The 25,894-nt window shown below is 40.0% G+C and overlaps 2 protein-coding genes across 2 annotated transcripts; both read right to left on the reverse strand.

The window, feature by feature from the left end:
- Positions 1-4,021: 4,021 nt before the first annotated feature.
- LOC143718427 (uncharacterized) lies at positions 4,022-5,056 on the reverse strand (the record flags this gene model as incomplete). Its single annotated transcript, XM_077209488.1, has 1 exon — positions 4,022-5,056. A coding segment is annotated over one exon (1,035 nt), but the record flags the coding sequence as incomplete, so codon positions are not given.
- An 18,557-nt stretch (positions 5,057-23,613) lies between these two features.
- Positions 23,614-25,344, reverse strand: LOC143718504 (uncharacterized). Its single transcript, XM_077209548.1, has 3 exons — positions 25,335-25,344; positions 24,904-25,068; positions 23,614-24,006 (listed from the first exon to the last, which is right to left on the reverse strand). Exons 2-3 carry the CDS (start codon positions 25,028-25,030, stop codon positions 23,804-23,806), a joined length of 330 nt encoding a protein of 109 aa, XP_077065663.1. The 5' UTR covers positions 25,031-25,068; positions 25,335-25,344; the 3' UTR covers positions 23,614-23,803.
- Positions 25,345-25,894: the final 550 nt, after the last annotated feature.

The following is a 25,894-nucleotide window of genomic DNA, read 5'->3' on the forward strand; positions in this document are numbered from 1 at the left end:
CAGCCATGTAGTTTGTTCTCAACATAATTGCACTGTATATAATAGATATATTAAGTTTGTTTGCAACATGATTGCACTGTATTTAATATATATATATATATTAAGTTTGTTCTCGACATGATTGCACTTTATATAATACTTTATATAAAGTTTGTTCTCGACATGATTGCACTGTATATAATAGATATATTAAGTTTGTTCTCGACATGATTGCACTGTATTTAATAGATATATTAAGTTTGTTCTCGACATGATTGCACTGTATATAATAGATATATTAAGTTTGTTCTCGACATGATTGCACTGTATATAATATATATATAAAGTTTGTTCTCGACATGATTGCACTGTATATAATAGATATATTAAGTTTGTTCTCGACATGATTGCACTGTATATAATAGATATATTAAGTTTGTTCTCGACATGATTGCACTGTATATAATAGATATATTAAGTTTGTTCTCGACATGATTGCACTGTATATAATAGATATATTAAGTTTGTTCTCAACATGATTGCACTGTATTTAATATATATATATAAAGTTTGTTCTCGACATGATTGCACTGTATATAATATATATATAAAGTTTGTTCTCGACATGATTGCACTGTATATAATAGATATATTAAGTTTGTTCTCGACATGATTGCACTGTATATAATAGATATATTAAGTTTGTTCTCGACATGATTGCACTGTATATAATAGATATATTAAGTTTGTTCTCGACATGATTGCACTGTATATAATAGATATATTAAGTTTGTTCTCAACATGATTGCACTGTATTTAATATATATATATAAAGTTTGTTCTCGACATGATTGCACTGTATATAATAGATATATTAAGTTTGTTCTCAACATGATTGCACTGTATATAATAGATATATTAAGTTTGTTCTCGACATGATTGCACTGTATATAATAGATATATTAAGTTTGTTCTCGACATGATTGCACTGTATATAATAGATATATTAAGTTTGTTCTCAACATGATTGCACTGTATATAATATATATATATAAAGTTTGTTCTCGACATGATTGCACTGTATATAATAGATATATTAAGTTTGTTCTCAACATGATTGCACTGTATATAATAGATATATTAAGTTTGTTCTCGACATGATTGCACTGTATATAATAGATATATAAAGTTTGTTCTCGACATGATTGCACTGTATATAATAGATATATAAAGTTTGTTCTCGACATGATTGCACTGTATATAATAGATATATTAAGTTTGTTCTCGACATGATTGCACTGTATATAATAGATATATTAAGTTTGTTCTCAACATGATTGCACTGTATATAATAGATATATTAAGTTTGTTCTCGACATGATTGCACTGTATATAATAGATATATTAAGTTTGTTCTCAACATGATTGCACTGTATTTAATATATATATATTAAGTTTGTTCTCGACATGATTGCACTGTATTTAATATATATATATATAAAGTTTGTTCTCGACATGATTGCACTGTATATAATAGATATATTAAGTTTGTTCTCGACATGATTGCACTGTATTTAATATATATATATATATAAAGTTTGTTCTCGACATGATTGCACTGTATATAATAGATATATTAAGTTTGTTCTCAACATGATTGCACTGTATATAATAGATATATATAAAGTTTGTTCTCGACATGATTGCACTGTATTTAATATATATATATTAAGTTTGTTCTCGACATGATTGCACTGTATTTAATATATATATATATAAAGTTTGTTCTCGACATGATTGCACTGTATATAATAGATATATTAAGTTTGTTCTCAACATGATTGCACTGTATTTAATATATATATATTAAGTTTGTTCTCGACATGATTGCACTGTATTTAATATATATATATATAAAGTTTGTTCTCGACATGATTGCACTGTATATAATAGATATATTAAGTTTGTTCTCGACATGATTGCACTGTATTTAATATATATATATATAAAGTTTGTTCTCGACATGATTGCACTGTATATAATAGATATATTAAGTTTGTTCTCAACATGATTGCACTGTATTTAATATATATATATATAAAGTTTGTTCTCAACATGATTGCACTGTATATAATAGATATATTAAGTTTGTTCTCGACATGATTGCACTGTATATAATAGATATATTAAGTTTTTCTCGACATGATTGCACTGTATATAATAGATATATTAAGTTTGTTCTCGACATGATTGCACTGTATATAATAGATATATTAAGTTTGTTCTCGACATGATTGCACTGTATATAATATATATATATTAAGTTTGTTCTCGACATGATTGCACTGTATATAATAGATATATTAAGTTTGTTCTCGACATGATTGCACTGTATATAATATATATATATTAAGTTTGTTCTCGACATGATTGCACTGTATATAATATATATATATTAAGTTTGTTCTCGACATGATTGCACTGTATATAATATATATATATTAAGTTTGTTCTCGACATGATTGCACTGTATATAATAGATATATTAAGTTTGTTCTCGACATGATTGCACTGTATATAATAGATATATTAAGTTTGTTCTCGACATGATTGCACTGTATATAATAGATATATTAAGTTTGTTCTCGACATGATTGCACTGTATTTAATATATATATATTAAGTTTGTTCTCGACATGATTGCACTGTATTTAATATATATATATTAAGTTTGTTCTCGACATGATTGCACTGTATTTAATATATATATATTAAGTTTGTTCTCGACATGATTGCACTGTATTTAATATATATATATTAAGTTTGTTCTCGACATGATTGCACTGTATTTAATATATATATATTAAGTTTGTTCTCGACATGATTGCACTGTATTTAATATATATATATTAAGTTTGTTCTCGACATGATTGCACTGTATATAATAGATATATTAAGTTTGTTCTCGACATGATTGCACTGTATTTAATATATATATATTAAGTTTGTTCTCGACATGATTGCACTGTATATAATAGATATATTAAGTTTGTTCTCAACATGATTGCACTGTATATAATAGATATATTAAGTTTGTTCTCAACATGATTGCACTGTATATAATAGATATATTAAGTTTGTTCTCGACATGATTGCACTGTATATAATAGATATATTAAGTTTGTTCTCGACATGATTGCACTGTATTTAATATATATATATTAAGTTTGTTCTCGACATGATTGCACTGTATATAATAGATATATTAAGTTTGTTCTCGACATGATTGCACTGTATTTAATATATATATATTAAGTTTGTTCTCGACATGATTGCACTGTATATAATAGATATATTAAGTTTGTTCTCGACATGATTGCACTGTATTTAATATATATATATTAAGTTTGTTCTCGACATGATTGCACTGTATATAATAGATATATTAAGTTTGTTCTCGACATGATTGCACTGTATTTAATATATATATATTAAGTTTGTTCTCGACATGATTGCACTGTATATAATAGATATATTAAGTTTGTTCTCGACATGATTGCACTGTATTTAATATATATATATTAAGTTTGTTCTCGACATGATTGCACTGTATTTAATATATATATATATATAAAGTTTGTTCTCAACATGATTGCACTGTATATAATAGATATATTAAGTTTGTTCTCAACATGATTGCACTGTATTTAATATATATATATAAAGTTTGTTCTCAACATGATTGCACTGTATATAATATATATATAAAGTTTGTTCTCAACATGATTGCACTTTATAAAATACATTATATTAATTTTGTTCTCAACATGATTGCACTGTATATAATAGATATATAAAGTTTGTTCTCAACATGATTGCACTCTATATAATTATAGTTATATTATATAGATGTGGTTGATACATGCAACAAGTTGTAAGCTTTTTTGTTTTCAATAGAAGTATTTAAGTATACAGACATATCAAAACTAATATACGTCTACAACAGTAATATACATATTTACAACATTAAAATGAAACAGTTTTAACATGCACATTTTTCATTTTTATCTGGTTTTACAACAACACTGGGACATATGTTTAGAAGTATACAGCAAACATTCACTATCTTGTCAAGAAGTGTCGTCTCCTCCCCCTCACATGGCAGTAACAAACTAATTGGTATTCTCTTATGTAACTTTGTGTACTTGTTGCGCAGACTGCCAATCACCCTTTCAACATGAATCCTCAGGTGTGCTATCGCTCGTGTGTTTTCCACATCCTTAGCATCGAGTTGACATCTTCCTTTAGTGAACGCAGGAACTTTGACCTCTGCACACATCATCCCCACACTATCCTTGATATCGAAGCCTCGGTCAGCTAGCACTATGTCACCAGGTAACAGTTTGTTAAGAAGGCCACAATTCTCAGTTATGTGCTTGTCAGAGGCACGCCCACCCCATCCCTTGGAAATAAATGATATGGCACCTTGTGGTGTAATACCAATGAGGTATTTCATGGTGTGTGTATCTTTGTAATGAGAAAAGGCCTGTGCACGTGCCTTTAGATTTGATGGCCTTTCTGTGCGTATTTCAAAGCAGTCGACTATAATAGCAACACGTTTCCCAAAAGCTTCCAAAAATTGATGTGGCATTGTAGCTTGTAAGCAATGCCTCTCTGGCCAGTACACCAATGGATTAAGCCGTGCATTCAAAACATCAATGTTGTCAGTAAAGGCAGAGGAAAGAGTTTTACGTGACACATTAAAGAGATGGGCAAGGTGCTGCACAGGAAGATCAAGCCTCAGACGTATGAGTGTCAACAAAAGCATTTGAAAAGATGACAACTTTTTGGTAACTGGCAGGAAAGCCTTAACATTGGTGAACAATGACAATACAATGGCAAAGCATGGAATTCCTGTGTAGTACCTGACCTTATTTGCATTACACTTTAAGAAGTCCTCATCCATCGTTCTCTTGTTCAGCTCACACCTAAGCTCCCTGTTATCCTGCAACAGACGGTTGATTTCTGCACTGTTGCGCTCACAGAACTGACATTCTGTTCTTTGTCTCTTAACTGTTTGTTAATCTTCTGCCTGGTTTCCCCCTTCCTCATCCTCTGCGGCTTCCACATCCGCCCATTCTCCACATTCATCTTCTACAGCTCCTTCCACATCCACCTATTCTCCATATTCATCTTCTACAGCTCCCACCTCTGCCTGGTCATCACCTCCCGCATCTGCTGCCACTTCTGCCTCTGCCTGGTCATCACCTTCCTTTTCACCGTCGTCTCCTGCTACTGGCATGGTAATTTGTTGTCGTTGTAATCGACGAGAATACCGGTCTGACTCGGTAGCACGCACTACAGAGTGTCCCAGGTGCAGTGTTGGAGCCCAGTCAGGATTGTACTCATCCATTTCGTATGCTGGTTTACCTTTAAGACATCAATAAATAAATACAGAACAAACAAAAAAAACTACAACAGTGAAACAACTTTTTAAACAACATAGAAAATACATTTTAAGATGCATATTCACCCATTTAAACCCACATTTTTCCCACACACAAAAAATATCCAAATCATGTCATTAGTATCCCTTTGAAACAATCAATCATAATTTTTTGAAATTTTCATGGAAAAGTGTGTGAAAAAGTGAGTTTTTTGATCGGTCACAATTGTGACCGGTGGGATACTGTGTTGTATCAACCATTGGCCATACTGAATATAGGTCTATTTGACCTCTGCAGTGTGTGTGTGTTTTTGTGTGTGTGTGTGCGTGTGTGTGTGTGCATGTATGTGTGTGCGTGTGGGGTGTGCGTTTGTGTGTGGTGTGTTGTGTGTGGTGTGCAGGTGTGTGTGTGTGTGGGGTGTGCGGTGTGCGGGTGTGTGATGTGCGTGGGGTGTGTGTGTGGTGTGGTGTGCGATGTGGGGTGTGTGTGGTGTGGTGTGCGGGTGTGTGATGTGTGCGTGTGTGTGGTGTGGTGTGCGATGTGCGTGTGTGTGGTGTGCGTGTGCGATGTGCGTGTGTGTGGGGTGTGTGGTGTGGTGTGCGATGTGCGTGGGGTGTGTGGTGTGCGTGTGTGTGGGGTGTGTGGTGTGCGGGTGTGTGATGTGTGCGTGTGTGTGGTGTGGTGTGCGATGTGCGTGTGTGTGGGGTGTGTGTTTTGTGATGTCATTAGTATCCCTTTGAAACAATCAATCATAATTTTTTGAAATTTTCATGGAAAAGTGTGTGAAAAAGTGAGTTTTTTGATCGGTCACAATTGTGACCGGTGGGATACTGTGTTGTATCAACCATTGGCCATACTGAATATAGGTCTATTTGACCTCTGCAGTGTGTGTGTGTTTTTGTGTGTGTGTGTGCGTGTGTGTGTGTGCATGTATGTGTGTGCGTGTGGGGTGTGTGGTGTGCGTGTGGGGTGTGCGTTTGTGTGTGGTGTGTTGTGTGTGGTGTGCGGGTGTGTGATGTGCGTGGGGTGTGTGGTGTGGGGGTGTATGTGTGGTGTGCGATGTGCGTGTGTGTGGGGTGTGTGTGGTGTGCGTGTGTGTGTTGGATGTGCGGTGTGCGTGTGTGTGTGGTGTTTGTGGTGTGGTGTGCGATGTGCGTGTGGGGTGTGTGGTGTGCGGGTGTGTGATGTGTGCGTGTGTGTGGTGTGGTGTGCGATGTGGGGTGTGTGTGGTGTGCGGGTGTGTGATGTGTGTGTGATGTGTGTGTGTGTGTGTGGAGTGTGCGTGTGGTATGGTGTGCGGGTGTGCGAGTGTGTGGGGTGTGCGATGTGTGGGGTGTGTGGTTGGGTGTGGTGTGCGTGTGTGTGGGGTGTGTGGTGTGGTGTGTGATGGGCGTGTGTGTGGGGTGTTTGGTGTGGTGTGGTGTGCGTGTGTGTGGGGTGTGTGGTGTGGTGTGCGATGTGCGTGTGTGTGGGGTGTGTGGTGTGGTGTGCCATGTGCGTGGGGTGTGTGGTGTGCGTGTGTGTGGGGTGTGTGGTGTGCGTGTGCGATGTGCGTGTGTGTGGGGTGTGTGGTGAGGTGTGCGATGTGCGTGGGGTGTGTGGTGTGCGTGTGTGTGGGGTGTGTGGTGTGCGGGTGTGTGATGTGTGCGTGTGTGTGGTGTGGTGTGCGATGTGCGTGTGTGTGGGGTGTGTGTGGTGTGATGTCATTAGTATCCCTTTGAAACAATCAATCATAATTTTTTGAAATTTTCATGGAAAAGTGTGTGAAAAAGTGAGTTTTTTGATCGGTCACAATTGTGACCGGTGGGATACTGTGTTGTATCAACCATTGGACATACTGAATATAGGTCTATTTGACCTCTGCAGTGTGTGTGTGTTTTTGTGTGTGTGTGTGTGTGTGCGTGTGGGGTGTGCGTTTGTGTGTGGTGTGTTGTGTGTGGTGTGCAGGTGTGTGTGTGTGTGGGGTGTGCGGTGTGCGGGTGTGTGATGTGCGTGGGGTGTGTGTGTGGTGTGGTGTGCGATGTGCGTGTGTGTGGGGTGTGTGTGGTGTGGTGTGCGGGTGTGTGTGGGATGTGAGGTGTGCGTGTGGTGTGCGCTGTGTGTGTGTGTGGGGTGTGTGGTTGGGTGTGGTGTGCGTGTGTGTGGGGTGTGTGGTGTGGTGTGCGATGTGCGTGTGTGTGGGGTGTTTGGTGTGGTGTGGTGTGCGTGTGTGTGGGGTGTGTGGTGTGCGATGTGCGTGGGGTGTGTGGTGTGCGTGTGTGTGGGGTGTGTGGTGTGCGATGTGCGTGGGGTGTGTGGTGTGTGTGGGGTGTGTGGTGTGCGATGTGCGTGGGGTGTGTGGTGTGCGTGCGTGTGGGGTGTGTGGTGTGCGATGTGCGTGGGGTGTGTGGTGTGCGTGGGGTGTGTGGTGTGCGTGTGCAGGTGTGTGAGGTGTGGTGTGCGGGTGTGTGTGGGATGTGCGGTGTGCGTGTGGTGTGCGTTGTGTGTGTGTGTGGGGTGTGTGGTTGGGTGTGGTGTGCGTGTGTGTGGGGTGTGTGGTGTGCGGGTGTGTGAGGTGTGGTGTGCGGGTGTGTGTGGGATGTGCGGTGTGCGTGTGGTGTGCGTTGTGTGTGTGGGGTGTGTGGTGTGGTGTGGTGTGCGTGTGTGTGGGGTGTGTGGTGTGCGATGTGCGTGTGTGTGGGGTGTTTGGTGTGGTGTGGTGTGCGTGTGTGTGGGGTGTGTGGGGTGTGTGGTGTGCGATGTGCGTGGGGTGTGTGGTGTGCGTGTGTGTGGGGTGTGTGGGGTGTGTGGTGTGCGATGTGCGTGGGGTGTGTGGTGTGCGATGTGCGTGGGGTGTGTGGTGTGCGTGTGTGTGGGGTGTGTGGTGTGCGTGTGCGGTGTGCGGGTGTGTGAGGTGTGGTGTGCGGGTGTGTGTGGGATGTGCGGTGTGCGTGTGTTGTGTGTGTGTGTGGTTGGGTGTGGTGTGCGTGTGTGTGGGGTGTGTGGTGTGGTGTGCGATGTGCGTGTGTGTGGGGTGTTTGGTGTGGTGTGGTGTGCGTGTGTGTGGGGTGTGTGGTGTGCGATGTGCGTGGGGTGTGTGGTGTGCGTGTGTGTGGGGTGTGTGGTGTGCGGTGTGTGATGTGTGTGTGGTGTGGTGTGCGATGTGCGTGTGTGTGGGGTGTGTGTGGTGTGGTGTGCGGGTGTGTGATGTGTGTGTGTGTGTGGGGTGTGCGTGTGGTGTGTGTGTGGGGTGTGCGATGTGCGTGTGTGTGGGGTGTGTGGTGTGGTGTGCGATGTGCGGTGTGGTGTGCGATGTGCGTGTGTGTGTGGTATGTGTGTGTGTGGGGTGCGTGGTGTGTGTGATACAATCAGGGATGTAATCAATAAGAAAATACTATTTGACAGGGCCTGACATTGTAAACGCTTTTAAAAATTACTTTATTCAAAAAATGAATATGTCACAGGTCGGGGGGGCCAAACTAGACTGCACCCACCCCTCAAACCCAGGACCACCTCAAGGAGCGTACCAGAGACAAAACAGACAAGTAGAATTAAAATGAACAATCTTTATTTAACTAAAAAGGGGAATTAAAAAGTCTTGACGTGAATTTGCTGTCTCTTCTCAGGAAAGGGGGCCCACTTTTGGACCCTGGGAAGCGAGGGGTTCGCCACACCGATCCGTGCCGCCGGCAACCACCGAGGAGGAGGGATTCGACCGCCGTTCCAACAAGCAGGTAAGTATCTTGGTAAGTCAACCTTCTTGGGCGTGATACAGGTGGACAGATGTCCGGACAGGCCTGGACCGGGACTGAAGACTAGGAGGGGACCCTTCCACCGGACAAGTGAGTGGCAGGTACGTATACCTCTCCAAAGGACAAGCAGGGCGGAGAAGCCTCACTGGAGGACAGGTGGGTAAATGGATACGTATATCTCCTCAGGGCAGGGCGCACTCCCGTGTCGTCGCTGGACAGCAGGTGCGGGGTCCCTCGTGTCTCTTTCTCCTTCGGCGGGGTTCAGTCGTTAGCCGAGGTATCCTCTATTCCAAGACAGAGACAGTTTCTTTTATACACACTCACTTCCCTTTACAATAGGGCAAGGACTTATGGCTGGGGCGGATGGTTGTACTGACACAATGTGGCCAGGGCAGGCCTCTGCTTCAGTCAGGCATCACACGAGAAGGCAGCAACAGGGAAATCATCTATTTAAAACAGACAGAGTAATTTATACAGGTGCAAACACACGCCTCTGTAGGATGGAGGATCGGGCTTACGGCTAGACTGTGTGGCTCCAAGCAGACAGCACTGAGGCCCGGGTGCGTCCTTTCTTCAAACAGGCATCACACAAGAAAACAGTAGCAGAAGAACCATCTAGTTGAAGAGACAGAGTAATTTATACAGGAGCTGGCACGCTCTGTAGGATGGAGAATCGGGCTTACGGCTGGATTGGTGACTCCAAACGGACGGTGCTGAGACAAGGGTGGATCCCTCCTTCAGACGGGCATCACACAAGAAGACCATAACAGGGGAATCTTCTATTTAAATAGACAGAACAAGTTATATGGGGCAAGCACACTTCTCTTCAGTATCGAAGCGGGGATTTATAGCCCGAGCGGGGCATGCACATTCAACATGGAGGCTTTATTCAGCAAACACTGGGCAAGAATATAAATTGAAGAATACTGGCAGTTAAATATACTCAGACATTCACACACTACAACTTCACATCAAATCCAATACTGTGTGACACTTCAATTTGGGCACTGCATATCCACTCTCACTCTCAGTGCAAAAAGGCCAGCACTCACCCAATAATCAATCCTTCCAATGTTACGCTGAAGCAGCACTCAGGAGATGAAGAGATGCAGATGACTTCTCAAAGCATGGAAAACAGCGTCTTCAATACTCTCTCACACTCAGACAAAGATATCAGGATTTTAATGATGACTCAGTTCGCACTCTTAAGTGGCAGTTATACTCGTAATCAATACACTTCACAATTCCTTATTCAACTCAGTGCAAAGCATGCATTCACACAGAACCGATATTTCATTACTTAACTTCCTCTCAGGAATGATGGCGCTCTCCAGTCTTAACTGTATCTCCACAATTCTCCTACTTCCCATCCAGTTCACGCTTCCAGCTTGTATTCACATAAGTCACCGTTACACCCGTAATCCAGCCGAATTCTCACAGCCCTCTCAAAAGATCCCAACGAATTCCAGCTACTGCCAAAGAACGATTTCTCCGGGGGAGTACCACACCCAATCTTCTTCTTCTTCTAGGATTTAATGGCGGTTGGCAAACCAACTTAAAAGGTGCATTCCCGCCACCTACTGAAATGGAGTGTGAAGCGCATGATGGGAGGGAAGTTTAGACTAAATCTTCTCTTTCAAATCTAAAAAAAAAACAAAAAAAAAACATACTATACATAAGGGATTTTTACATCCTATTAAATAATCCTGTTTCCTTTAACCCTCAGAGCCCGACGGCATCGTCCACGACGTCACACGGCACCTCTGATAAATATTTATATAATTTGATGAAAGTTTTATCGATTTTCTTACCGTTTTTTCCAGCAGAAAGCTAACGAGCTAGCCATCACGGGGGTGTCTTTGTAGCCTTTACAGAAGGTTTTCTATCCAGCCCGGAACTTGTGCCTCTTTTCGGAGTTTTTCAGCAATAAATCCAAACACTTACATCCAAGATTTATCCACTTGATGTCCATAATTTATCAATTCTCCATCATTTTTGCCGCTAGCTCAATGCTAGCTGCCATTTTGGATATCACATGATGCTTTGCGTGATGTTGTTGACCAATGACAGGCTGATCCGTCTTCCATGTTGGTGTGCGTCATTATGCATGAACCAAGCTCTGATATTGTGGAGAGAGAAACGCACGGCAAATTAGTTTTGAGGAGAGGGAGAGAGAGAGACTCGCGGCAAAGTAGTTTTGAGGAGAGAGAGAGACGCACGGCAAAGTAGTTTTGAGGAGAGAGAGAGAGAGAGAGAGAGACGCGCGGTCCTCTCTCTCCTCAAAGTAGTTTTGAGGAGAGAGAGAGAGAGATGCGCTGCAAAATAGTTTTGAGGAGAGAGAGAGAGAGAGAGAGAGAGAGAGAGAGAGACGTGCGGTCCTCTCTCTCTCTCTCTCTCTCTCCTCAAAGTAGTTTTGAGGAGAGAGAGAGAGATGCGCGGCAAAATAGTTTTGAGGAGAGGTAATAGTTTTGAGGTAATAGTTTTGAGGAGAGGTAATAGTTTTGAGGTAATAGTTTTGTGGTAATAATTTTGAGGTAATAGTTTTGAGGAGAGTGGGCGAAGTAGTTTTGAGGAGAGAGAGAGACGCACGGCAAAGTTGTTTTGAAGGATACACAGAAACACAGAGAAAAATGGATCGTCAGAGAAACATGGATGTAAATCAAGCGCTGGCCTTTTTTGATGCCATGCAGGATGATGGATATTCAGGAGAAGAGAGCTTTTTGACAGATGAGGAACTAGATTACCAGGATGGTCTAGACCCTGCTGAAGAGTAAGTGCCATTTATTTACAGTAAAAGTATATATATATATAAAAAAAAAAGTAATACGATAAAATAGAAATGCGTATAGTAGCGTTTTCTAAACATGTAAAAAATAAGTTCTGTAAAAGTAGTATTTTGTTTTTCTTGTTTTTACTACAGAGTAGTAAGAGTTGTGGATTACACTTTGTCTCTCAGCCATTTTTTGTCTGAGGTTTAGTGCGTTTATCTTATGTGAGAAATAAAATACAAAAACACTCATTGATCTGATATGTATGATCTAATATTTTGCTTTATTTATTTGTTTTACAGTCGTGATAATGAAGAGGACACCAGCCCACCCACCCAAGCCAGACATGAAAGTTCCCATTCTTCCGCTGAGGAGGGCCCTTCCACTTCTGCTGCAGCATCCCAGCCTTCCACTTCTGCTGCAGCATCCCAGCAGCTGCCAGGAAGTCATGGACGACTGCAGTCACGAGGGAGAGCATCCAGATCCGGCAGCTTGAGGGGTCGACAGAGTCTTGAATCCACTAGGTCGAGATCTAGATCACCACAGCCAGCAGCTCCAACTCCATCATGGAACAGTGAGAGTCAGCCAGACATCCCTCCAGTGCCCAAAAGGTTTGTCCCAACAAGAAAGCCAGGACATCAGCTTAGCCCCACATCTATATACACACCATTGGACCTTTTCAAACTTTTTGTCAGTGACAGTGCGGCAACCACTTTGTGTAATAACACAAACACAAACGCTGCAAAAAACATTGCCAGTGGCAAAAAATATTCCTGGAAAAACTTCACTGTTGAAGAATTTTTCAAATATTTAGGACTGACTTTCTTTTTTGCACTGGTGAGACTGACAAATATCCGGGACTACTGGAGGACAAATACCATTTTCAGCCAACAGTTTCCCCACTCAGTGATGGCACGTGACAGGTATCAGGTCATTTCCTGGAACATCCACATGAGCGACCCTGATGAAGATGTCCACAACGACCGGAAGAGAGGGACACCAGCTTATGACCGGCTGTTTCGTCTGAAGCCCCTTTTAGATGACATCAAAATGCATGCAGAGCATTTTATCACCCACGCCAGAACCTTTCAGTGGACGAGAGGATGGTGGCAACAAAGGCTCACACTGGCATGACCCAGTATATGAAGGCGAAGCCAACTAAGTGGGGCTTCAAACTTTTTGTGCTGGCAGACAGCAGCATTGGGTACACTTTAGACTTTGCTGTATACACGGGGAAGTCTGTGTTTGCTTCTGGTGTAGGACTGGCATACGACTCAGTTATGTCCCTCATGAACAAATCATCCCTAGGGAGTGGCTACAATGTGTATGTAGACAACTTCTACACAAGTCCAAAGCTATTCATGGATCTCTACAGCATGAACTTTGGAGCATGTGGCACCTACAGGGACAACAGACGAGGATGCCCACGCACAACCACAAATGCCATGACCAAAAAGGATCCTAGGGGCACCCATCAGGTGGATCCGTGACGGCCCTCTGGTTTTTGTAAAGTGGATGGACACTCGGGAAGTCTCTGTCTGCTCCACAATTCACCCGGCCTTCTCTGGTAACACAGTTCAGAGAAGGGTAAGAACTCAGGATGGAGGCTGGAACACCAAATCCATTCCATGCCCAACCCCTGTCACTGAATACAACAAGAATATGGGAGGTGTTGATCTTTCTGATCAACTCATCCAATACTACTCAGTTCACCATAAAACTATGAGATGGTACAGGACATTGTTTTTCCATTTTTTGGACATTGCTGCGACCAACAGTTACTTACTTCACAAGGAAGTTTGTGCAGAGAAGCAGCAACAGCCCATGACCCACAAGGCTTTTCTGGAGGAGCTGACAGCCCAACTCTGTGGTGTTACAGTTGCTGTTCCCCCCACCCAGCAACAAAGTGACCATGTACCTGTGGCAACATCAGACCAAACTGAAACCAGCAAGAAGGCCTCCTATGGTAGAAGGCAATGTGTGAACTGCAAGCAGACAAGGCAGGCAAACAGGCCACCCCCTGGAAATGCAAAGCCTGTGATGTGGCCCTCTGTGTGATTGCTGATAGGAACTGTTTTGAGGCTTGGCACCAGTGAATGAGGCAAAAAACGCCTGGACTTTTTTTGGAAAAATGTAAATAGTTTTGGTTCTGTAGAAGTTACAATGTTTATTCTTGTGCTCCAGGACTCCAAAGACATGAACAAACTGTTTTCCAGAGGAAATTTGCTTAGCTTTTATTTATTTGTGTGTGATTTCAATAAATATTTGAGTGATTCAATTTCCGTTTTATTTTTTCATTTGTCTTTATGGTCCCATAATTTATTTTACATTCAGGTGACATCAATGCAACACAAATATGCTGAAAGTCCAATTTGTCTTGAAAAAAAAGAGGTGTGTCAATTGTCTGTGCACAACAGGGTGATGTTTTACAAGCTTTTTTAGTAAATAAAACCAGACGGAAAATGAATTGTAAAAATGCCCTTAGGTCTTAAAGGGTTAAATATTTAAATAACTCATGATAAATTCTTGATTGTTTATAACCTTCTCCTAGAAGAACCTGAAGTGTCAGCTCGTTGATTCCTATATTTCTTATTGCTTGTTTTAGCTGGAACCGCTCTCTTTCATAAGCTTTGCATTCTATAAGCACATGTTCTACAGTTTCAGCTAACCCACATTTATCACAATTTCCATTCTCATGTTTACCAATTCTTTGTAAGCTTTGATTTAATAAACAATGTCCAATATGCATTCTTGTTACCAATACATCCTCTTTCCTGTTTCCAAATCTTCTTCTCTCTGAACCAACTTTTTCTTGAATGCAATAAAAATGTCTACCTTTTGTTCCTTCAGTCCATTCCTTCTGCCAAATTTCCTCTATTTGTTTCGCTATTATCACTTTAAATTCTGTTTTACTTAATGCCACTTTAATGTCAATTCGTGAATGACTTAATGCCTGTTTAGCCAGATTGTCAGCCTCCTCATTTAATTTCACACCCATATGTGATGGAACCCATACAAGATTTACCAGAATCCCATACTGTTTTGTTCTATAAAGACTCTGCATTACTTCATTTATCATGTCTTGCCTTGCTGATGATGTTCCACTTTCCAAGCTATTTAGAGCTGTTAGAGAATCTGTACAAATCACTGCCCTTTTTGGTTGTATTTCTTCTATCCACTGAAGTGCCAGACATATTGCTATTATTTCTGCAGTGAATACCGAAATATGATCTGATGTTCTTTTTGACATTCTAATGTTAAACAGTGGAATATATACCGCTACTGCTGTTTTCCCAAATTCTGGGTCTTTTGAACCATCAGTATATATTTGCACTGCACTATAATAAGTTTGATCTATATATAGCTGATTACCTACATTTTCTAATCCATTTCTATCCTTATGCTTTTCTTTAAGCAATTTGATATCAATCAAAGGCATGGGGAACAACCAAGGAGGAATTGCTGACCTAGCCACAGTAGGAGCAGGCAAAAAATCCAAGATGGCAGCCGAGCCACACCTATGTGTGGATCTCAGTGCTTGAGATCTTAAGATTTTAGGTTTGTCTTGTGATGTTTTATGTCTTTTAAACTTAAATAAGTATACTCTCGAAAAACAGGACATTCTCCTCCATACTGGGATTATTTTAATAGCGGATAAGGCTGAATTTGAACTTAAAACCTGGACATTGACCACCTGATAGCCCTGCTTGCTAGCCACCACCTGGATGCCCTGCTTGCAGCCTGCTACAGGTAGCCCTGCTTGTTAGCCTGCTGCAGCTAGCCCTGCAGCTAGTCACCACCTGCATGACTTATTGCTAGCCTGCTGCTGGTATTCCTGCTGCTAGCCTGCTGTCAGTAGCCCTTGTTAGCCGCCTCCTGGATGCCCTGCTCCTACCCTGCTACTGGTAGCTCTGGTAGCTCTGCTGCTAGTCTGCTGTCGGTAGCCCTGATCCTAGCCTGCTGCTGGTAGCTCTGTCTGCTAGCCATCACCTGGATGCTCTGCGGCTAGCCTGTTGCTGGTAGCTACCACCTGGATGCCCTGCTGCTAGCTGCCCTTTGCTAGCTACCACCTGGATGTCCTGCTGCTAGCTCCACTTGCTAGCCACCTCCCGGATGTCCTGCTGCTAGCCCTATTTGCTAGCCACTACCTGGATGCTTTGCTGCTAGCCCTACTAGCTAACCTCATCTGGATGCCCTGCTGCTAGCCTGCTACTTTTAGCCCTGCTTGCTAGCTATCACTTGGAAGCCTCCCTGCTAGACTCCATTCTGTAGCCCTGACTTTCTGACTTCAAGCTACTGCTCACCCCTGTTAAGGCTATCTTCAACTAAACCTGGTAACCTGACATCATGCATTTGTTTATATTCTTCATACTTCTACAGTCCAGCTTTATACTAGATGAATTTAATATGCCCAAAATGAGAAGTAATATACTGATACAGTTAAATTATGGTCATTTTTCAATTTCATCTACAAGTCATTATGAGATATACCGCCAGAAAATCAACCTGTGTAACCAAAAAAATTGTTCACAAATTAATAAGACCCTGTATCTCCAGAACCTCAAGTTGTTAAATGATCATTTTACTGTCTCAGATTACTCTTTTTCTCAGTTCATAGAGGACAGTGGTAATGACAAATATTACCCAGCCAAACAAAAACTACGCTGTATGATTATGCTTTTATTGATGTTATCTGGTAATGTTCAGCCCAATCCTGGTCCTGTTTCTGGTTTTCCTTACACTTTGAAATCCTTAGCCACTCCTTCAGATTTGAAAAGCAGACATGGCCTTGGTTTTATACATTTAAACGTTAGAAGCCTTGTCCCTAAAATGGATATGATTAAGATCTGGGCTAATACAACCAATGCTGATATCATTATTATTTCCGAAACCTGGCTTTAAAAATCTGTATCTGATGAACTTATTTCTATTGAAGGTTTTAAAGTTTATAGAACTGATCGGGTTGGCAAAGGAGGTGGGGTTGCCATATATGTGAAATCTAAGTTTATAAGCTCGGTAACCCTATCACAAATTTTGACCGTGAAAGTGAATATCTCAAAAGACGCTGATATTACAGTAGTTGGGTGCTATAGACCTCCTTCTGCTTCAAAGGATGCTTTCCAATCTATATCCGAAATATTACATGAAATTAATGACTCTGAATTTATTCTTATGGGTGATATGAATTGGGACTGGCTGTCTGGGAACTCTGATTGTTTTAAAGATTTGTGTAATGACTTAAATTTAGTGCAACTTATTAATGAACCGACAAGAATAAATCCCAAAGCAGAAATAAAATCTACTCTCCTCGATCTAATCATAACAAACTCAGTTCATAAATATACCTCAACTGCCGTATTTTGTAATGACGTCAGTGACCATTGTGCAGTCGCTTGTGTAAGAAATACAAAAATCCCCAAGGTAAAATCGCACATCATCCTAAAAAGACATTTTAAAAGTTTTGAACAACAGGCTTTTCTGCATGATCTGTATCATAGTGAACTTAGCAGGGTGTCTTTGTTTTCGGATGCTGAAATGGCATGGGATTTTTTTTGCATTGTAAATAAACACGTACCAATCAAAAAGTTTAGGATCAGTGGTAAGGACAACCATTGGTTCTCTACAGTCTATCAGAGCTAATCTGTTTGAGAAATAAATTGTGGGCACAAGGTAGATTCTCCAACTCTTCTGTTGATTGGACTGCATTTAGAACTGTAAGAAACAAGTGTACTTTGATGATTAGAAAGTCCAAATCTGAGTTTTATTTGAAGTCTATCACAGATACCTTAAACAACCCTTCAAAGTTTTGGAAATCAGCTAAATCTTTGTCGGGTGCACGTGTGACCTCACACCTCCCTGAACAGATTCTCATTGGTTCAGATGAAATTAAAGACAAAGCAGTCATAGTCAATCAGTTTAATAAACACTTTATTCAGGCTGGACTCATATTTAATCAAACCGTAAATAAATCTGTCCCATGTCCTGCCATGTCAGCATCTGAAAATGTAAATGTAAATGGGGAATTCTTTCATTTTAAACCGATTTCAGTGTCAGAAGTTCATAAAGCCCTCAGAGACATTGATCACAAAAAGTCAGCAGGTACAGATAATCTGGATCCTTTTCTGTTAAAAGTGGCAGCTGATATTATTGCTGAGCCCATAGCGCATATTTTTAATTTGAGTCTTCTTTCCAACTCCATTCCCAAAAGTTGGAAAGCAGCCTATGTCCTCCCTTTACATAAAGGTGGAGACCCATCAGAATTGAATAATTACCGTCCAATATCAAAACTCTCTGTTCTGTCAAAGATCTTGGAATCATTTGTGAATGTACAGTTAAAACAGTATTTAGCTGACAACAACATTTTAAATAATTTTCAGTCAGGGTTCAGAAGTGGCCATAGCACTATTACTGCTGCTACTTTAGTGACAAATGATATTATTGGGGCCTTAGATAAGAAGCAACACTCTGCTGCATTATTTATTGATCTCTCTAAGGCATTTGATTCAGTTGATCATGGATTGTTATTGACTAAACTACGTTCAGTTGGTTTAAGTGAGAAGGCTGTTGCATGGTTTCAAAATTATTTTGTAGATCGTACTCAATGTGTTTATGCTGAAGGTTATAAATCTGATTTTCTTGAGATAACTAAAGGTGTCCCTCAAGGATCAATCTTAGGACCCATTCTGTTTTCAATTTTTATAAATGATTTGGATAGAGATGTTCAAGCCAAATTACATTTATACGCTGATGATACAGTGGTCTATACTCAGGCTTCCACCATTTCTGTAGCAGTGCAGGAACTTCAGACTGCATTTCAGGCATTGCAAAACACATTACTGAGTCTAAAACTGGTTTTAAATACACAGAAAACAAAGTTTATGGTTTTCTCAAAAGCTCGAGCACAGATACTTGACAACTGTGGCCTCTTGTCCTTGGATGGGAAATCAATTGAGAGAGTGTCTTCATACAAGTACTTGGGGATATGGATAGATGATAAGCTCACCTTCAATGAACACATTATTGTTTTAGTCAAGAAACTTAAAGTCAAGCTCGGCTTTTATTTTAGAAACAAATCTTGTTTTACTTTTAGTGCTAAGAAGAAACTTGTGGAAGCTACTTTTCTGTCTGTAATTGATTATGGAGATATATTGTACATGCATGCTGCATCTTCCATCTTGCGTCATGTTGATTCAGTTTACCATGCATCACTACGATTTATAACAAATACAAAGTCCCTTACCCATCACTGCATTCTTTATGATTTAGTTGGTTGGACATCACTTAAAATTCGTAGACAACAGCACTGGTATATCTTTATTTATAAAGCTATACTTGGCAAACTTCCACTGTACCTCTGTAACCTCCTCTCTGTCTGCTCTGGTACCTATCAGCTACGCTCTTCAAAGTGGTTGCTTTTTAACGTGCCACGAGTTACAACCGAATTGGGAAGAACTGCTTTCTCTTATTTAGCACCTTGGGTGTGGAATAATCTACAAAAAGAGCTAAGGCTAGACACCCTTATGTCCATTAATGAATTTAAAACTACTGTAAAGAGTACTGTGATGGAGACATGTTCTTGTTTTTCTTAGGAGTCTCATTGTGTTCTTTTTGTACTTCTTTTATCATGAAAATGTAATTTGGTGTTTGTTGTGTATGTATTTGTTGTGATTTGGCTGCTACCTTGGCCAGGTCTCTCTTGTAAAAGAGATTCTGAATCTCAATGGGACCTCCTGGTTAAATAAAGGTATAAAAAAAAAAAAAAAAAAGGAGCAACTTTGATATCACTTAATCCCATTCTCCGGGCTTCCTCACTGGCCTTCCATCCAAAACTTGATAACTTTTTATATCCATATTCCCAACAGTCCTCCAACACCATTTTAACCGGGTGACTGTCCGAATGTCCCTTTATGCTTATGAAATACCTAATTTTTAACTTGAGCCTACGAATTACTTGAGGCATTACTCCCATCTCTACTTGCACTGCTGATATTGGAGATGATCTCAACGCTCCACAACAAATTCGTATAGCTTGTGACTGAATTGCCTCAAGTTTTACTAATTGTGTTTTGGATGCAGTGCAATATACCATACTGCCATAGTCTATTGCTGATCTTATTAGAGCACTATATATTATTTTAAGGGACTGGCGACATGCTCCCCAATCAACTCCTGCTAGACACCTCATGATATTTAATGCTTTTTTGCATTTGTCAACCAGTTTCTGGATATGTATACTAAAATTCAGTTTCAAATACATCCATATACCTAGAAACCTCACAACCGCAGTTTGCTTCATTTCTTGTCCATACAATTTAATATTAATGTTAGGGTTACTTTTCTTTCTTGCAAAACAAATTACCTGTGTTTTATCTACAGAAAACCGGAATCCCCATTCATTTGCCCAGTTTTCTACCATTTTAACAGCGTTCTGCAAACATCTTTCTACATACTTTACATTACGTCCTCTTTTCCACAGCGCTCCATCATCTGCATATAAAGATCTTCCTATACTCCTATCTACCTTTGTAAAAATGTCGTTAATCATAATGTTAAACAGAATTGGACTGCTTACACTTCTTTGGGGTGTTCCATTTTCTATTGTGTATATCTGAGAAAAAACATTCCTTACTCTTACTTGTATAGTTCTGTTAAACAGGAAACCCCTGATCCAGTTATACATTCTTCCTTTAATCTCCATTTTTTCTAACTTCATTAAAAGTCCCTCTTTCCACATCATGTCATATGCCTTTTCGACATCAAAAAATACCCCAACTAAAACTTCCTTATTTACCTGAGCCTTTCTTATTTCAGATTCCAGACACAATACTGAGTCCATTGTATTACGTCCTTTCCTAAATCCACTTTGATAAGGTGATAAGATATCATCCCTTTCAATTACATATACTAATCTACTCATAACCATACGTTCCATTATTTTGCATAAATTGGATGTTAAGGCTATAGGTCTATAGTTATTTGGCTGTGTATTATCCTTGCCTGGTTTTGGAATTAGCACTATGACCCCATGCTTCCATTCATTTGGTAACTTTCCTGACTCCCAAACCTTATTAAAAAGCCTCAAAATTGACTCTAATGTTGTCTCTGATAAATATTTTACCATTTCATAACAAATGTCATCTCTACCTGGAGATGTTTGCTTAACCCCCGTAAGCGTCTGTATCCAACGTACTACCCGAAGGTCCTTTTTCCTCCAATAAATTAGGATATTTACTTAATATCTTGTCCCTAGTTTTCCTAGCATCCTCTGATAAATTTGAATTACTATGAACCTTAACAAATGTTTCTGCAAACACCTCTGCTTTACCACTTTCAGACATATATTGCCTATTATTATATTTTAGGACAGTAATGTTGTAATCTCTTTGTATCCCGCCCATCTTTCGAATCATATTCCATAACTCACTTATTTCGATGTCTTCCCCTATTCTATTACAAAATTCCCTCCAATAATTTCTTTTAGATGTCCGAATAACTCTTCTCACTATAGCTTGTTCCCTTTTATAACTAACCAAATCGTTAAAGTTAAGTGACCTTCTTACCCTCTTGAGTGCTTTATTTCTCCTTTTTATTGCCTCATTACATTCCTCATTCCACCATGGCATAGCTTTCCTCCTGCTGCCTGCCTTCCTCTTACCTATTACTTTTTCAGCTGTACTCTGAAGAACCTTACATATTTCTTTATTAAAAACATCAACATCATCTATACATTTACTTATTTCCTTCAGTGATGGCCTGCAGCTGGACAGAATTGTAAAGCTTCCGGTTAAAATAGCACTGGACGTCACTTGATGGTGGTTTGATGCGTATGTGACACCCATCTATAGCACCAGCTACTATACTGAAAGCTGGAGACCCTGCCAGCTGGGCAAAACCTGCTCCCACTGCCTCCAGGTCATCTGCGCTGGGGAAAGCGATAACCTGTCTCAAAATGCCGATGACTGCCTTACTCACTTTGTGCACAATGTCGTGCACAGTAGACTTTGGGATGTCAAAGGCGAGTGACACTACCCGGTATGATGCTGCATGGGCCAGCCAGTAGAGGAACACCAGCACCTCGACTACCTTTTCCCAGCCATGGTCGCAAGCAGGTTTCACAGCAGCAATCAGGGACTGGATGGACTGCCGTGAAAGTCGGAGGTTGGGGCGGAGGTCAGCTCCATCTTCAAAATATAGCCGAAGAATTGGTACAGCAGGATTCAGGTGGCAGTAGGTTGAAGGGCTCACAATCTGTTAAAGTGTATATAGTTTTATTGTAGAATACAATTTGAATCAACAAATCTGTGTTTTTCCTGTGTTGACTTATTTATAAATATAATGTATTTATATGTATATGATCCATTTCTTATGCATGATGTATTTGAATATATACATACTCATTTACACACATATATACACATGTACACACATACATACATGCATATATATTTATATATGTGTATGTATGTATATATTTATATATGTGTGTGTATATATACATATAAATGCACACACACGCACGCACATACACGCACACACACACATATATATACATACACACACACATATATATGTATATCATGAATGAACCAATAGAGATATATTTTTTAAATTGAATAGCAATTGGTTATTTACAGTGGAAAAAATTAACTACTATATATATGTATATATATATATATATATATATATATATATATATATATATATATATATATATATATATATATATATATAATAATGAAGACTTCAGATGTAAAAGACTCCAAGTGCCATCTGTAATTTTGATCAAGCTTGTGTATTTATGTTCAGTTTTTTTTCACTGTAAATAACCTATTGCCATTAAAATAAATAAAATAAAAAAATATCTCCATTGATTCATTCATGTTTATTCATCGATGGTAATATCACAAGAAAATAAATTACTTTTTCCTTGCCAAAAATCAACATCTGTCATTGTTCACAGGTTTTTGTGAGTGAGTTTTTTCTGAGGTAAAATGTATTAGCTAAATAAATGATGATACTTACTTTATTTGAGAAATTCCGGAGAAGCTCTCGACGAAGGCGTGATCTGCGAGTAGCTGACCGACGCCGCCTCTGGACTGTAAGCTCAAACAACGTAAAAACGCAGATGAAAACGGACAGCAAAACTAAAAACATAGCGCGAAGATGGTGCAGTCAGTGGAATGGGCTCTTTAAATGTTCGCGCTGTTATGACAGCGTCTGTCACGTGACGCTCTGTTATGACAGGATATGTCACGTGACTATTTCAACATGGCGCATGTAGTACGTCCGGACTCCATCCATACTACCCGTATTCACACTATATAGAACGTACTTTTTTAACGGTCGCGAAGTACGTTCTAATTTAAATGTAGTACCTACTCACATAGTACGCGATTTCGGACGCAGCCCTAGGCAACCGAGACTAAAACTAGCTAGCTAGACGTCCCCGACTGTAGTCCGCTTCTGTTCTGTGTTTACTTTTCGGCGCAGTACTACTAACCGGAGCAAAGTAAAATTCCGCCGCTGCTGAGAAACTAGTTCCTGTAAATGTAATGATTCCATTGAGATGCAAGAGTAGTTTGATTTCTAACATTATTCTCTCAACAGACATTTACATCGACAGTCTGGCGTTATAATTTATTTGCTTTTGGTGTACTGTGGAGTGGGTAAAACTGTTTTTGTAATGGAAGGCTAGCAGTTACCGGTGACTCGCGCTAGCCTAGCACCGGCGAACTATGCAACTTGAACGACTGGAAGAAAATCTTTGAAAACTGTCTCCACTGATAAATAACACTAAGGCTCACTTGGAAATGAGCCCCGATGTCCAAAATTCCGAACCACCCCTTTAAAAACAAAACAAAACAGAGTGGTCTCGTTTCTAATCTTCTTCTGACTCTGGACTACTAAAGTCATATTCGTCATCAGTGTCCGTTCTGCATTCTGTGTCCTGTATCTGGAGGTCATCAACTATAGCACTATATGCGCTCACAGCTTGTTGGCATAAACTCTCCAGTGCAGAGGACCTCCGCATGAGGACTCTTTTGAAACCAGCTGCAGCATCCTCTGACATGTCACCACAATCTGTAACATACATAAACATAAGAATAACAAGTATTGTTCCAAAATTATAGCATGTAGAACCACATATGACAGAAAGATGTTACTCAATTTCTTGTTTTTTGTTTTGTTTAGATTTTTTGGTTATTTGTTGCAAGAAAACTTAAACACGGAATACAAGGACATTTTATCGTCATATGCATAGTTATTGTATGTAAGAAATTCATAGAAATTGTATGTGTTTGACATCCTATACTTTGCATAAATTGGGGGTATAAAGTGCAGTCGGGGAGGGATGGGGGTTTGCAGAAGCTGTGACTGTCTGTGTGTGATTGGGGGGGGGGGGGCTATGTTGAGGTGAGGATAGGGCAAACAAAGTGTGAGGGTGGAGCAGAGTGGTATGACTAATATAGAAAAAACAAAACTTGTGGCTCTTTTCCACGGACTGGTACCAGATCCACTTGACTCTGGTACCAAGCACTTTTGGTTCCACCTCTGTTGAAGTTCCAACAATGATGTTGGCATAAACATCATTGCTAGCATCATAATGTTAACGTTCTGAGCAGGCCATCAGCAGCAGCTTAGTGTTAGCAAGACAGGACGGCCGATAGAGTAAATATTGCCATCTCCCCAAAAACATGTCTGTGTTGTGATGAATTCAGAATACTGTTGATTTTATTTGTTCTGCTGTAGTGATTGATGTTACCAACTTTTACACAATGGTGATGCTAAGATAGTTTACTTCAGTGTTGCTCTAGCAACCAGTTACATGAAATGGTACTTTTATGCAGTGGAAAATGAAACCAAAAATTTGAAACCAAACCAAGTAGAGTCATGTTGAGGTGAGTTGAACTGGTACCATTCAGTAGAAAAGGGACTATACATATGTTAGTGAGAAAAAAAACTCCAAATTTGACTTACAGCCCATTCTGATGTTCTCTTTCAGCTTCTCCACTCCCTTTATCTCCTTACGGAGAGATGTGATGTGCTGAGACATCTCCTTCACCAGGATACTCTGCTCCTCCTCAAGGCGTCTAACTAGCATCATTTGGTCAAAAATAGACCGTTTTAACCTGAAGGAGCGACCTTTAAGAAGAGGGAATTGATGGAAAAAGTGATTTAGTATTTATGATGATTAAGTTATAAACCCAAACATACAAGAGAGAGAGAGAAAGATATATATATATATATATATATATAGAGAGAGAGAGAGAGAGAGAGAGAGAGAGAGAGAGAGAGAGAGAGAGAGAGAGAGAGATTTTCATTGCAATAAAATACTTTTTTTATTTTTATTAAAAAATAAAAAAAGACAGGCATACATTTTCGAGAACATGTCAGGACTACCACCATACCATCCTCACGTCTCTACCAAGGCAGGATGTAGTCCTCTGTCAAATTTGAGGCCAACTCCTCATCAATTGTATCCTCTGCAATTGCATTGTACAGCAGGATCTTTTGTTTCAGTTTTTTTTTTAATTCTCTTATTTTTCTTTGTCTTGTTTGATTGCTATCTGCAAAGTGAAATAAGAAAAAATTCAGGAAAACAGTTTTTGTTTGTTTGCATTTACAATGTGCCATTTGAATATTAGTCAACCAACCATGCTAACGATAGAGGTCCTGCTTCTTGCGTAGCAGAGCCACTATGATGCTCTCTATCTGAGCCCTGAGATCCTCTGTTGCTCCCTGTTCTGTTGTGCTAACTGGCTCTAAATAGGTAACACAATTAAACGATTGTTTCATTTAAAAATGTCTGATCACCTTATGTAGTTCATATTTGAACAAAGTAATTAACAGTTGTATTTGTGAAAAATCTGAGCGCTACGCATGATTTACCTGTGACTGTCCACTGCTGAACATCACACACCCACTGCTGTGCTGTTTGTTCAGTGATGTCATTCTTCTGGCGGAAATC

The sequence above is a fragment of the Siphateles boraxobius genome, unplaced genomic scaffold (genome assembly GCF_051911475.1).
Source record: "Siphateles boraxobius isolate OS27281-9 unplaced genomic scaffold, OSU_SipBor_1 61, whole genome shotgun sequence".
NCBI classification, from domain to species: domain Eukaryota; kingdom Metazoa; phylum Chordata; class Actinopteri; order Cypriniformes; family Leuciscidae; genus Siphateles; species Siphateles boraxobius.